The sequence below is a fragment of the Grus americana genome, chromosome 1 (genome assembly GCF_028858705.1).
Source record: "Grus americana isolate bGruAme1 chromosome 1, bGruAme1.mat, whole genome shotgun sequence".
Classification (NCBI taxonomy): Eukaryota; Metazoa; Chordata; class Aves; order Gruiformes; family Gruidae; genus Grus; species Grus americana.
This window is the reverse complement of record NC_072852.1, coordinates 147708134-147724145: the sequence shown is the minus strand read 5'-3', so window position 1 is coordinate 147724145 and position 16012 is coordinate 147708134. Positions and strand designations below refer to the sequence as shown.

Below are 16012 nucleotides of genomic sequence, written 5' to 3'. Positions count from 1 at the left end.
TGTTCTTTTCTTCCTAACTTCAATTTGCCTTTTTGTCCCTCTGTCCATTGGCTCATGATACAAGAAGTTAGTGGTTTTCATCTTTTTCTGTTACTGTGAACTGACAACATTTTCCGCTGAGAGCTATTTGGAAATTTTGTATACATGGACTTCTATTAAGCATGAACAAACTTGATCTTTTCAGTCATCTCTTGTGAATCCTGTTGAAGGTGTTGAGTAGAGGTTCTACCTTCTACCTTGGGTTACTTGACAGTTGGCTACAAATACGTTTTCTAAAAGTCATGTTAGAGGCTTTTTTCCCCTATGAAGATGCTTATGCAAATCAAGCATAGCAGCTCTTACACTAACAGGACTGATCTCTGCAAGTATCTGTGATCTTTTTTTGTTCCTTTTTTCACTTTCTCAGGATTCCCAGCATTTTTGAAGAGATGTAGTCAAAGAAACAGGCTATTCCGGCATTGGCCTCACCAGTTTTACTCTGCTATTTACTTCTCCATTTTCAAATGCACGATGATGGAACGAGCTCTTTGGGCAAGAGCATGAGTCGTTGGGAGATTATTTTCAGTTACTTGTCCTCTGGTGATCTCTAACTCCTTTCCAGGTACACTGTCCTAGTCTACCAGGTATATATATGGTATTCTTCATTTGTGGACATGAGTTTGTCTGTGTTCAGGTCTGTACATTTCTGTTCTCTTAGCTGAACTGGTCTCTGGTAGCTTCAGCCATCACATTGTGCCACTGCAATACTTCTAGAATACGAATCATCAAGATTTAACATCTTTCTGTCAATTCAGATCTAGGAGGCACATGATGCAACCTTGAGAACAGATGGTTGAATTCACATACACTGAAGCACGCAGTACTACACTGATTTCTTAATCTCATTCAGAATAAATGACTTGTATATGAACAGATTCCCCAAGTTGTCAGAGCATCATAAACAAAATTGTTTGCTAATTGCAGTCAGCCACATCCATGCAAGGTTGTCCAGGAAGGATTTACAGGCCCCTTTGCCTTGCAGAACCTCTCTGTGCTACGTCAGGGAAAAGGGAAGGAGAGTCTCTGCCTTGATGCTCAGCTCCACAGTCTGAGGACTCAGCCTGGTGTAACTTTCACCTGTAAATTGAGCACTTTTCAGCTAATATCATTAAGAAACCACAAGTGCAAAACCTCTTGGAGTTATGCTTTATAGAGACACATTTGACAGCCATTTAACTTCTAATACTTTAATTCTGATTTTTTTCTTTCTATGGTCTTTTCTTACCATCTCTATCATCTTTTCACACTAACCAAGTTTGTTGTAGTAGCACAGAACAGAAGCTTTCTTTCTTCTTGTTATGGTTGGCAACCTTTGCAGGTACGTTAGCTGAAAGGCGTTCTCATAGCACCTTAAACCTTAACCCAGAGCACAAGGTATTTACTTCATGTAATGTCTGCCCATAACTTGTGCACAGAGCACACAGGCACTACTGTGTTACCCATAGGTTCGTGAAGTTTAAAATGTCAGTTGGCTAAACAAGCTGAGCTAAAATTATCAATTCATACCCACTGGTGAATCTCCTCTGTAGATGCACAAAAGACCTCTTTGTACGATCCCTTGGGTTCCCAGGAACCAAGTAAGTCTTTATGGTGCCCTCAGTTCTCTTAAGCTGGCTTCAGGAGTATAAAAGACTGGAACTAAGAACAAATTAGGCCAAACCGATGACCTGCTATTTCACCTTCTGTCCAAAAAGCTTCCAGCCTCCCAAAACATAAGAAACTTGAAAAATTTGTTTAGTTTCAAAAAACCTAGATTTTGATCCCCACAAATCTTGCTTTGATGACCTCCTTTCATTTAGCAGTGTATTTTTGTCTGTCTGGAATAAGGGGATGTTTATATTAGAACATTACATGCATTTGTGGCAAAGATATTTTAGTATTGCTAAACATTTACCGTGGTGGTATTTTTGTCTTCTCCAAACCACAGATTTTTTCCTTAGTAAATGTGTCTGGTTTTTAGCTTTGGGCATTTTTTTCATGTGCTCCTTTGTCCATATTAATACAATCATCCATCAAAAACAAGGTAAGACCCTGACCAGTGTCCCGGTCTTTATTTTCAATAGCCTTTGTTTTAACTTCTTGAAATGTTTCCAGAGCAATCCTGAGGCCACTACCATTGCTTTGTTAGCAGAGTGCAGAATTAACATGCTTGTTATGATCTCTGAAAATGTCGACTATGTGCACTTTTTCATTATTATCTGAAATCATGCAGAGATCTGGACCTTGAAGTATCCTAGGTCTTTTCCTTTCCTCTTTCTCCTCCCCCCACTCCCAAGAGGCAGCTATTCATCTTCATTAGCCACTTCTGTTAGCTTGCTGCCAACTGAGACTGGAAAACTAGCTGCATCAGTCTTGCATGGCAATTCAGGAATTAGAATCCTCAGTCCTTGGGTGCAGGAGGTTAATGCACTAATAAAGATTGTACCTTGATTAACCACATCATCTCAGCTTGCCCAGGCAAGGCTGGTTTTCAGACAGTTTGTCATATCATATGGCCTAATGCATTCATCTAAAAACATAGCTTCTTAGCTAAGAACAGCTATTCATCACTGCAACTAAAGGAGAAAATTTGTCCTTTTTTTTTTATTTCAGTGAAGAATATTTAAAAGTTTTTAAGGAAACCATCTAAATTTTATTCTATGATTTACCTGTAAAGGCACACGTTCTTCCTTTCCTGATAGAGATAAATCTTTTTGCCTTAAACTCTGAAATGAGAGAGCATGGCATGGGTTATACCCTAATTAACACTTGCTCTTAGAATCAAACCACATTTCTCTTGGATATCCATAGCTTCTTCTGGATTTATAGGCTCATTTAGTCCCCCAAAAATGAATGAAAATTTGCAAGACTCTTTGTTAAAGAATTATAATCATACAATGAAGGACCTAAATAAGTCAGTTTGATAAGTAAGCAGCTGTAGCCTTCTTTTACATTTATCTGTCCTAGATTGCTGAACCTTGACTAAATGTTGCAGGTTATTTGCAGGATGGTTCCACTAAAGCAGAGATAATGTATTCCAAACAGAAACTTATTGCACTGGCATTTGTGATTTGCCGTAGAGTGAATTGATCCACAGATCACGTTGCAAATGTTCATGATTTGGAATGGTTTCATTCTGTAGATACCAAACATCTGGAGATTTAATGCTGAACACATTCTTTAATGCTGCAGTCTGCAAAATCTCTGACCTTCTCCCTTTCCAAGGGCCTAATTTCTCTTTTTTTCTTTCCTTTTCCTCAGTCCACAGACGCGCGCGCACACACGCACACGCACACACAAGTCCTGTTTCTATCAAGCAATTTCAGCTGATGCCCATTCGTGCAGGTCTGAAGAGCCAAGCACAGCAAAAATGACAGAGTCACAAGCTATACAATTGCCTTTATTTCTTTGCTTAGAACAAAAAAATTCCTCGACAAGCAGTCTCCCCTGGATTGTCATATATCTTTGGATGTGATACCAATGAAGCCTATTGAAAGGAATTCATATTACAGAAAGCAACAGGGCATTTGAAGGGTCTTGGGACTGGAGCCAAAGGGGAAATGTGGTAGAATGTGTTTTGCAGCAGATTGCTATGAAAAAAAGTGATTCCTTCAAATCATTTTAGCAGGAGTAGGAGAGAGAGAAGAGCTGCTGACTGAGGTTCAGTGCTGAACCGGCACCCAGCTTGGCATAAATGGTGTCCTTACAGCTATTTCGGCTCCATGACAGGGAGCTCGTAGCAGTTCCCTTATTTCATCCTTCAGTTAGAGGGTGGATGAAACCACATTTGTCACTTATCTCAAGTTTGGAAAGCATTTTGCATTATATGTGACACAAATATTAACTATAAATTAAAACCTGCCCAAATAAGCGGATGGAAAGGAAGCAAAACAGGAAACAACAGAAGCTGGAAAATGCAAGATATTTTGTTTAGTGGTGGTGATTCTGAATAACATGTTACCAAAAGGACAATGACAAAATAAAAGGTGCTCAAACAGAAAGAGGAAAATTATCAAGTGCTCAAAGGAAACTGCAGGGCTTATGAGGAAGAAGAAAAAGAGTTAAGTAGATGTAGTTTGGATAGGTGACATTATAACGAATCAAGAGGAAATAGCTTTATCTTTCTATTTTAGAGGTGTATATTTGAGGTTTGGGTTAGAAAAGTTGCAGCTATAACAGATACTAGAGGAATATATTTTAAAAAAAGAAAATTTTCTTTTCACATCATGGGAACCTTATCATAGTGAAATGCTGTCAGCTTCAACATAGTCTCCAAAAGTTTCAGTGTCAGACTCTTTGCTTTGGATGTTTGACACTAAAATCATAGCCATGTTGTCAGCTAGTAGCAGTGTAGCTTCACTGAAGTGAAAGGGATCTTTGCCAACTGACAGCAGTTAAAGAGATCCTCCTGCGTTAAAAAAACAAAACAAAAAGATCTATTTTATGAAGACAGGAGAGCAACTGGATTAGAGCTTCTCAAACTGTGTCCTGCAATCACTTGCTAAAGGGTCTTGGAAAACTCTGCATTAGCTTTGTGTTGCCTTGACTTCCAGCTGAATAAATATATCTAATGCTTCCCTAAAATCTGCGTTTTAGTGTAGGTAACTACAAAGAGAGACCCTCCCCATGAGCTAACCAGCAGAGTATTTGCAAAGGAAAACTGTGTCTCACCAATCTCCTGTAATTCCTGCGACATGTCAGTAGAGCAGTGGATGAAGTTGAGCCAGCTAAAATAATTTTCAAAACATGTTTGACAGGGTCCTTTATGCGACACTACAAACATTTCTTAAATCATCATCTGTGGAGAGACAAAATATTATGAATCAAAAATTGGCTAGGTGAGCACAAGCAAAGAGGAGGATTAAACAGTCAATTTTCTTAATGGCCCGATGATAAGTTCTGGTTTTGGCAGTGAATGAACAGCAAGATAATACGTGTGGCTAGACTTTAAATCTAGATGATACTGGTCTCCCTACTTTTTATTAATTACAATTTTTCTGAATCAGTTCAACTATTCCTGGTTTCATGTGTCACACAGCAAGATTGATGGCACTAGATAAATAGCATTGCCTTAAGTCTAGAGTGAATACTATTATTTACCTCTACATGGTACTTTTCCTGAAAAATTACCTACAAGCTAGGATTAAAAGCCCCAAACAAAACACTGCCAAGCAGTCATTAATCCACAAGAAATGTCTCGTTACTTAATTGTTGCTGCGGAAACTGAATTTGGAGCAAGGATACACAATACTACGGATTTCTTTATTTGAAGGTTTTCGCTTCAGTAAGAAGAAAAGCCAAGTTGGCACATTGACTAAGATTGACTAGGCTTGGCCCTTTATAGCTTGTAAAACTGGACATTTATGTATAACTGCTGAAAAGTGATTTACTACAGGTGGAGACGAGTAGAGTTGTAGAGTTACAATATGCATGTGAATGAGACGTGCCATCACCACCACCACAAAGATGTCAGCGTGAAACAAAGTCGCTGCAACCCTCACAAGGAGAAGCGCACGTTAAAAAAAAAAAGAGGGGGTCTTAGAGCTGCCCCCTGGTCCTGTGTGTCTGGCTGCAGTAGGAAGAGGGCAGTCGTCATCATCTCAAACAAGCTGTCCTGCAGTTGGGCATACATGCTTATCCATATGTGTTTTTAAGCAGTCTAGTCAGGGCTCCCTTCTTTGATCCAGAAAACTTTGTTTTCCACACTTCTGGGGCCCAAATGGCTTCTCAATGCTTCCTTTAATTAACATTGTTCAGGACTTTAACCTTAACTTCATCAAGTTTGGAGAAAGATCTGTATCGGTTTAAAGTTAGACCGTTATCTTGTAGGGGCTGGAATATATTCTGGTGCCAGGTGTTTCGGATTTATTTTTTGTTTGATTTATGCTAAAAAAAAATCCTGCTTTTTTCTCCTTCTAGTTTCAGAAAACTTTTGTGTCAATCAATGTTCTAACACCAGTTTGAAGGTGCCGAGGATCTTAAGTACATTTACATGTTCGTCAGTCCATTTGAAACATTGTTTTCAGTCCAGTGGGTGCCTTATGCCAATACTGCCAATCCCAACCTCCAAAGACAGGCGAGTTAGCTGAGCAGAAAAGAGAAGCTGTGCATGAAAGTTTATTTTAACAATAAAAGTTGAGTCCTTTCTATTTACTTAGTTAGATGGTTGCCATTTGGGCTTACATTTTCAAACATTTCACACCACGTACTAAAAAAAGATCTTGGTATAATCATATGTCACCACTAGTGCTTTTATCTGTCTCAAATATCTTCAGATACAGTCTAAAATCATGAGATTTGGCACACAGGAACATATTCTGGATTTGTTTCTGTTTGACCTTGCAAAGTGTTGACACTTGCTGGACACCTAAATCCTTTCTCCTGATTTTTGAGATTCTGTTCTTGGCAGCCACAAGGAGACTGTGCACATAGTTTAATGTTTCCGTTTTCAAAAAATATTTTGCGACATTTAAATCTTACCACTTTTCAGTGGTGACAAGCTATAGTTTGGGGTATTTTTCATGTTAGTTTTCTGATTATTTTTTTTCCTAATTTGATTTAATTTTATAGTTGTCTGGTAGTGATAAATACACCACATGATCACAACTCAAAATATTATTCCAGTAAATTCACATTCAGATATTCATGATAATGGCAATTATTAACCCTGGCAAATATCAGTGGTCTTACTAAATCTTTGTGTCAGAAAGGTTTACGTCAAATTTAAATTATGTAGAAAGCTTTATTATATATCACAACTCAAAGTAAAAAGGGAGAAGAGAAGCTAGCTGGGGAAAAAAAAAAAAAGACCATTAAGGCCATTTTTCATTGAAGTGTGGATGAGAAATAATCCTGGGGAAAAGAAGAAATGAAAGATTTTGACATGTCAAAAAAAAAGGTCACCCTTATTTTTAATCAGCCCTCTGGTCCTTTCCCTGGATGAAGGCATCATTGTCAGACTCGGGCAGGCAAGGTGGGAGCGAAGAGCTCTGCTGCTGTAACAGATTGGTTTCTGCATGGCATATAGCAGACTTCTCAGAAGATGTTTCCCTGAAGGTGACAGTGGGGGTCAGCCACCGTATAACCTGGAGGAACTGCTTCTTGGGCAAATGGAAATCATAAGTACTGAACAGCGTATTTCGCAAGTAGGATAACTTTAGGTCAAATCCACCAGATGTTCCCAGTCTGGCTGCCCTGATTCTTCAATTGACAGAGATAACATGAAGCACTGCCCTTCAGAAGAAAGGAAGAAGAAAAGAAATAGTTCATTCCTATGCATATTTTTGGGCTCAGCACCTCAACTTGTAGGGAAAAACACTTTGGTTTTTGGGAACGGGTTTTACCAGTGGAAACGCCTATAGTCTTTATGCACCACATACCATTTTCTATAAAGTAAGCAAATGGTCCTCTGATGGAAAAGCAGAGAAAAGCATGTGAGAAAGTGATAGTTTTTTAGATCACAGCCTTAGGATTAAATGTCCACATTGCAAATCTCTTTTTCATCAATTTATTGTCATAAACCTTTACTGTTGGAATATGTCTCAATATGTAATTCCTTAATCTTTTGAAAACAATAGCACGTGTGCCAGGTACTTGTAGCAAATAGCAATCTGGTTGCCTGTGCTTTTTGTTGCCTGAGTTTAAAGAACTTATTGTATATTAAAAATTACTATATACTGCTATTGCTGGCACTTATCAGATAAGGAAGTCATAAAATGAACAATCTGCCTCAAAGAACTGAAAAGCAAAGCAATTCTGATACTGAAACTGCAAACCAGATGATGCTCTGATTAGAGGCCCGCACATAGATTACAGAAGTATAATAAATCATGTAACTTTTTAGCCTCAAATAAAATAAAAGAATGCAGTTTTTATTACGAAATAAACTGTTTATCAAGAATGCTTTAAAGGGGACATTTATTACTAATAAACTATGTTGAAAGGGCTGATCCCTTCATTGGCAGAACAGCCTGAGACTTTCCTCTGTGTAAAAAATGCTCCAGCTCAGTCCGTGCTGGGTCAGGGAGCACTTCCATCAGCGCTAACCAAGGATGGGCAAGAGACTCACTCGCACCTTTTTTCAAATAAGAACACTTTCTTTTCTCTTTAAAAAGGAATGAGTCATGGAAATATAACTCCAGTATTATTTTGGGACTGATCGTGCATCTCAGCAAGACTCCTTGGAGTATCACTGAGAAACAATTCCACAGTCAGCTAATGGTATCAAAACCCAGCAAAGCATCTGTCAGGCAAACTCTTGATAGTGTCAGCGAGCCCCCTGCTTAGGCAGGATGTTATTTTGCTCTTCAGCTCTTGAAACTTATGGGCTGACTCTTTAGGGTTGTCACGTCCATGTTATTTCTCATATTAATTCTGTTAAGTTACTGTGTACCAAATATTATGGCTGTTGGTGCTGAACATGTGAAAAAACGAGTCCACCCTTTAACGGCCTGCACTAGAGAGGAATATGACGTCTCTCTCTTAACAGATTTTTTTTGTCTGAAGTGTTTAGTTTACACCTCCCCAAAAGCAGTCTTGCTTTGCAGATTGACTCATTCAGGCTTGAATGATAACGGTATTGAATGTGTGGCTACCTGAAGCTGTGTCAACGATGACTGCATACAAGTCAAGTCAAGCTATGTATGTCTCTTAGCTATTACAAAATATCCTTCAAAACAACACAGGGAGGAATGCAGCACACCTTGTTTAGGGCTCTGTCCTACAAGGCACAAATACGTTGCAGTTAAGAGCTTATTCAACTCCTTTACAATGATAAAGGCAATTTTAGGATTTAACCTAAACTTGAAAAAGTGTTAAGCATTTATGATTCTGACCTTGTCTATGAAATCTATGTTATGATTAGTCTATAGCGTGTACCCTGTTACTTGGTCATGAACTGAAATTTCTGCTCCCATACTACAAAACAAAGTTCTTCTGTTAGTTTCACCAGCCAGAATACATTGCCTGATTAAAATGTGGTTGCAGATTGTTAGAAAAATCAAACTTCTTGCACTTAAGATGCATTAGCTATTCAGGAAAATGAAACGGTGCTTAAGAACTGCTCTCAAGAGTCTCTGATAAAAATCAATGTAGCTCGTGTATTGTCTAGATTATATGTAAACTGGGCATTTCCTAGAAGCTAGAGTAACTTAAATATTCCACCACCCAGGCATTCTTGCTACTGATATACTATTATCGTCTCCTATTTCATTGACTTCCTAAACACAGTTTGCTGTACAATATTGTTTTTCAGGAGATGACCCATTCATGGCCTCCACCACTGTCAGCTATTCACACACCAGGAAAGGCAGAGCAAAGCAAGTTTTCCTTCCCAAACAAGGTAAGACATGCAACATCATGTACAATCATGCCTCCTGCACCTCAAAATATGTCCAACGTGAGCTCTGACTAAGCGTGTGAGGGTGGTGGGCTGAGGCTATTGCTGTGCTGATGACCTCCTCCGTGTGTGTGCCAGTATTCCCTGCCTTTTCCCCTCTTACAGCCTCTGCAGGGCTACATGGTCTTGTTTGCACGTCTCCTGGCAGCAGCACTAACACCGGTGTGTGGGTCACAGGTTCCTCACCACAAGGAAAAACTGCAGGAGCCCCTGGTGGGGTGTCCAGACGTGGTGCCTTCTGTGGTGCCTGCTGAGGCTCCTGACTGGTACCGTAGGGCACATATGGTGGCTGCGAGTCAAGAAGCTCTCGCTCACATCCATTGCTTCTGCTCCATTTGGCTTTGCTAGCAGAGATTCATGTTGAAACCATTTAGGTCTAAGGTGGGCTTTACTAATACACTGGCATCTGCAGTCAGGGGCCGAGGAGGGGGAATACATGCCCAGCCACCAACCTGGCTTTGGTGGCAGCTTTGCTGGAGAGTCAGGCAGCCCAGCGCCATGATGCCAGAGGGGCCACAGATGTGTTTTCCAAGCAAGTATTTGGTCCCCCAAGGCACCAAGGCCACTGGTCCTGCTGGTGGTCCTTTGAAACCAGCTCCACTCTTGTATGTACATCCCAAGGAGGATGCGGCATGGCATAGTAAAGCTCATTGACACAAGCTCAGAGAAACCACATTGTTTATACTTGGTAAGTCAGGAGGGAATGAAGTCAGCTGTCCTATGCAAGAGCCAATAAAAATTTCACATTGTATCATCATATACTGTTTATATCCCACAAGCATAGTTCATTGTGTACAAGCTTGAAAGATGGTATTGATGCTGTTTACAGCCTTTTTCCTGTTACAGCAAGTTCCTTTGGTAACTTTTAAGTCCATTTGGCAAAATTTAGCGCACGGAATAATTATAACCACAAAGCCAAGAAACCTTCAAGATTTGCCTGCAGTAAAACAGCTTTTCCGTGGATGAGAGTGTCATGATTTTGAAGTACCAGGGGTGTAAACCAAAACATCTCTGGCATGTTATGAAAGAAAAAGAAGGAAATAACTCACTGTCTATTTGCTCGTTGAAGGCAGGCAGCTGATTGAAGATGGTAGGTGGGCTAGAGGCTTGTTACATTAGAGTAAGTCCAGCAAGAGACGGATGGATCAGCAGCTTACAAGCAGGTGAAGTGCCTAGATATGCATGACAAAAATGAAGTGGTGCTGCAGTTTCTGCCATTCTTACCACAACGCGATGTGTTTGTGTGGCACCTGTGCAGAGGTGTATGGGCAAGGTGTGCACTTACCAGAGTATCTGTGTGGCTGTCATCAGTGCACTTCCTCACAACTAAACATCTTGTGATAAATATAGGAATAGAAGAACCACAGACCATAGGGCAAAGATATGTGAATAATGGTTGATATTGACTTTCTCATTTTCCCTCTGCCTGTTCATCCATCTCTCAGGGAAGTATTCTAATGGTTTGAACTGCAGAGCTGTTTCAGAAATCTACCATTCATTTTTAAAGAGCCTTTTCTAGGTGGTTTCCTTTTCTCTTACCAAAATAGAATTTCCATTTTATTTAAGCTTAGGATGGACAAGATTTCATCTAATAATATATGAACATACTTCTGTACATATAATAACATCACAACTGTATTGTGGCCGGGGTGATCCGCATAGCCGGAAAATAGAGTGCCTTGTGTGAGATGGGGAAGAAGTACCTAACAAAACTCACCAGAGTCCTGGAAAAAGCCTGCATTACTGATCATAGATCATGATCATTTTACGCACCATCTCTATTTTAAAATATTTTTAAATAATTAAAAGCTACTTCTGTGGCTTCCTCTGAATCTGTACAGTCACAGACTTCAGAAGGCATCTGCTTTTCAGGCTCCAAAATGCAAAGAATGGTTTCCTAATTTTTCAAACATGTTTTTGAAACATTCGTAAGCTAGCTATTGCTTTTCACAAAGTGTGGTGTAAAATCTTTATTGAATCTCATAGGGGATGTCTCCATAACTCTTAGGGAGCTTTCCCACAGGTAAGCTACGTAGCTGTCCCAACTTGTTAAACCCTAGGAACTACATTGAACTCTTGTAGATCGCATGTTATTCAAAGAAGTGGGCCTGTCAGTCAAGTAATGGCCAAGGCCAGAAAAGAGGCTAAAAGGCTAGATTTGGGGCATCAGCTTCATCTCGTAGTTCCAGGCAGTGCATGGTAGCATAAATACATTTTCAGTCTTTATGGCACTGTTGAGAGATCAGCTCAGTTCATTTGCAATGCCTCTTCCAGCCAACTCGACTCCAGAGAAGCAAGTGGGCTGCAATCCTTTTTAACAGAAGACGGTTCCCAAGTGTAAAGATACTAATCATTTTGGGAATGAGAAAAAGAGAAGCTAGTAGGACTCATGCCTTGTTGCAAGGATGCAAATCTTCTTACATTTCTGTCTATAAAAACTGAGTGTCAGCATCATTAGTTCCCATACATGCCACAGTGCTTTTAACCTGCAACTCAAGTAATTAGTGATCTGACAGCTTGAAACTTGAAATTTATTAATTAGGCTATTAAAGTTGCAAAGGCCACAGCAACTATAGCTAGGCTGGTTTTGAAATCAGTCTAGTAAAAGAAGCTAAATAACTGAGATTTATATATCACAAATATAACAGAATTGCATATTTGAAACTGCGCATGTGGATGTTCCTTCTATATAGCTATATGCTCAGTGGATGGGGGGATGTATGTGCGTATGCTGCACCTGTATATGAAATCAGACCTCATTAACATGGGAGGTCTGCAGTAATGCATAAGAATGGAAGGAAAGTCCGGGTCAGGTTTGACACATGCAGCACTGGCCAGTAGGTTTCCCAGCTCAGCGCTGCTGGGAGTGCACATTTAGGGAACTGTCCTTTATGTAATAGAGGGCATAAAGTTACATTTCATCCTTAACTTTGAATTTTCTTTCTCTGTGGAATTAATTTGTACTCTTGAATTTACTAGGAAGGGGCAATGACAGTCTCTTTATTTCTTGTTTTTCAAAGCTTAAGGATAATTGAATCAGTGTGTGATGTGACAGGCTGTGTGTGCTTTCCTTTCTCCTATCTCTGTCACACTTTGTTACATACAAATGATCAGGCATTATTTGACTGTAATTTTATTAAAAACATCTTAATAAATAAACTTTAAATGAATAATTAAATTTGGTAAATAAGAGCTCACTTGATGTTTGTGTGAATGTGCTTTCATGTTCAGGCATTAATTCTCTACTCTTTGCAGGAGAAATTGCTGTTAATTCTGCTGCCTGCTTTGCTCTCTTTCTTCATCTTTACTGTGATTTCATGTCTTGAAAATTTGATCAGGTGTTTGATTTCTAGTTATGTGTATGTGATATTATGGGATCAGCCATCATTTTGTTATTTGAGAATTAATTTATCCAATCCAGGAGAACTGGTGTCTTGTCACAAAGCTATTGGGTGATTATTCTCAGCAGAAGCTAGGTTATCATAGTGATGTTATTCTTTATGTGCTCAATTCATTTACTTTTTCCTTTCTTGTTGATTTTAACAAGTTGGAGCAAATGCACTAGAAAATAATCTCCAGAAGTGAAGACATCACATTTGGTTTTTAAGTTACATAAAGTCATACTTTTTTCCTACCTCAGTGGGGCCATTCTCTATTTTGCTATGAGATGTTGGTAATAGCCTCTATTATTAAGAATAATTTGTTGAGAATCAAGACACTTATTTAGAAGAATCAATTAAAAGGAAAAGTGAAAATGTTATAATTCATCTGTTTTGCTGATGTCAAATTTGAGACTATGCAGAGCCAATGGCAGAGGTAAGATACGGTCCTAGGCAGTTAAAGGGGAGCGTGCATTCTTCCTGAGGTTGATGAAAAGGTAAAAGAGTGAGCGAGATCCTTGCTTAGCAGTTTCAAACAGTTTTACAAACCTGAGGGTATTTCCATCAAAATGATTGTATTCCCCAAAACTTCTCTGGGTACATAAATGCACTATTCTGGAAACTGAACATGCTCTAATAGCCTACTTTTGTTGGCAGCCTCATTGGCTACTAGAATAGCATTTAAATTCAAGTGTACATGTCACCACATCATGACTGCAAGCTGATCCTTACTTCTTAAGATTATATTCAGTCACCAGAAAAAAAATGGGGTTTAATATCCCTTCATCAGAAGCATTCACAAAAAGCTGAGGCAATTTGTCAAAAGTAGACAATTTCAAATTATTGAGAAATTATTGTTGGCATGTGAAACATGGTACAGATCTTTTCATACTGCACTTGAAGGTAGAAACTCCTAGGGCTTGCCCAAAAATTTGATGTCTTGCATTTCAAGTGCGTAGGATGGCAGTGAATTGCAGATGTGTATTATAGCATAAAAAATTATAGATGAAAGCCATGCAGTCTGGAGAGCCTTGGCTCCAGAACAAATGGTGCAGATCGAGGAGATTTGACTAGCCGAGCCCTCGAGACCTCAGTGCCTGTGGTCCAGCCAACCTCCATTTAGAGATGCCAGGAAACTCTTGGGGCCCCAAACCCCTGAGGCATGCTTCTGAGTGACTCAGCAGCAGGATCTCAGCTCGGCTGCGTCAGAGCATCCTTGAGCTCTCTGGGAACTTTCAGTTCCTTTCTGGATGAGCTGCGCGTTTGGCTCATCACTCAGCCTCTGTGGACCAGGGATCTGGTCCAGCGCCCGATTCCTCACCAACCACGTGTGTTGCTGTGGGTGCCTGGCCCCTCCAAGCAGTCTTTACTGCAGTTGTAACTGCAGCATGTATACGAGGTGGTATTGCGTGTCTGGGTTATTCAGAAGCAGAGTTGCATACAGGATACCTTCCCTGCTGTCATCCATAGCAAAGTCTTCTTTTTTTCCTTAATTTAAATATCTTTTTGTTATAGTTTACATTGGTATTTCCCTTCTAGTAATAGACTTCTTTTGTATTTTCATGAATGCAAACAAATTCTGTGAGTAAAATACATGATCATTTGCACGCAAGGAAAAAATGGTCTGATTTATTGCACCATATTCATAGATATTGCGGTTGTGATACAAGGTTGACCTTGTAATCTCGGGGACCCAGAACTAAAGTCTCTATTTCCATTCTCCGGTGCTGTCAATATCAACATGTGAAAAGGAAAGACCAGCTGTGCTACTACCTCAGGAATCCAATGGTCCATGAAACAATATTAGTCTTCCTTCTGTCTTCTCATCTAAACTTGTAGAAGATTACAGACGAGTTTTGGCTGATCAATAAATGAATAGTGAGCAGGAAAGTCGTAATAGCTATACAAGGAATTGCACCATTAAAGGGTTGTTGTGAAATAAGTTTACAAGCCTTAGAATTAATGGATTTTCAAAGAAATATTGGATTTACTCTTGTAATTGAAAATTTGAAACTGAACGAACAATTAACAATGCTGTTTGTATTGTTAAGGTAATGTTCAAGTAAGTATTGCAGCTAAAAATTGCCATAAAAATAACACAGCGTACCTTTTTTCTATTATTACTATAGGAGTCACAACAGGGATCTACAGGACACAGCAATACAAGTAAGTACAAACTCATTTTCTGCTGTCTTGGGTGGAGGGGGTGACAATGACTATGAAAAACAAGTGACCGATAGAGTAAGAAACCAGTAGCAGACTGGGACAGCGTGGAGCCTCAGCAGGCAGTACTCGGCTTCGGCCAAATGTGGAGAACTGAACTGAAGAGCGACCGTCAAAATGTCAGCTCTTTTGGTCGATTGGGAAGAACAAAAAGGATTCATTTCATTATGGCCATTTCATTATGTAGATGAGAAAGACTCAAAGGGCAAAAAAGTGGCTTTTTTAGAAAACCGGAAAAGAGCTGACCTAGTTGCATGGCCAGATCCAGACTGCCAGAAAATTCTGCAGGAAGACTTGTTATCACTTATCATTCATAGGTAATGGTGTATTTTGTGGCTATCGCACAGTAATAAGCTACATAAATCCTGCCAAACTAACACCAGATAACATCTCAAAGACCATATGGCCGTGGGTCCTCTTGGCTAGCAGTGTGGGCAGAGGAGTGATGTGTGCTTGTGTGGCTGCTCGTTGGGCCTTTTCCGTGGGCTCCAATTTACAAATCATGGTGCAGATCAGCAGCACTTTAATTACATTTAGTTATGGTAAAAAACTTAGCAGCTGTATTGAAAGGAAAGATTGAATTGTTCTGCAAAACAAAATATTAATCCTCTCCCCTGACACCTCTGACTGTTGTTAATGTCATCTTGCATATTAAAAATACATGATCCTGTCCTGCTCTCAACATAAAATCATCTCAACCAAAAGAACTATTTTGCTACCTTCCTGACCTGTCAGCCAGCACAGAGCCCTGTTTGCAAATTACAGGGCTGTGACTGAAGATGAAAAATGCCCTGAGCTGGTAGGTTGGGCTTTGAAAGTGGCTGGGCACCCACTGTGGGAGGGAGAAGACATCCAGACAGACAAGGCTGGGAGATGTAGGCTATTAAAACGGTGTGGCTCTTTGCTGGGGAAAGGTCGGCATGTGGAAGACAATGTTGTGAAGAAACATGCAGTGGTGTCACTTAATTGCTGTCATCGGTTTGATATTGCTGCG

The 16012-nt window shown here is 39.7% G+C and overlaps 1 protein-coding gene across 1 annotated transcript in view; it reads left to right on the top strand.

Annotated features, from left to right (window-relative positions):
- Positions 1–16012, top strand: part of AFF3 (ALF transcription elongation factor 3) — a 332349-nt gene that overhangs the window by 181099 nt on the left and 135238 nt on the right. The window contains exons 5-6 of the mRNA XM_054813187.1: positions 9272–9358; positions 14925–14961. Of these exons, the coding sequence (XP_054669162.1) occupies positions 9272–9358; positions 14925–14961 (124 nt within the window). The remainder of the gene's footprint in view (positions 1–9271; positions 9359–14924; positions 14962–16012) is intronic.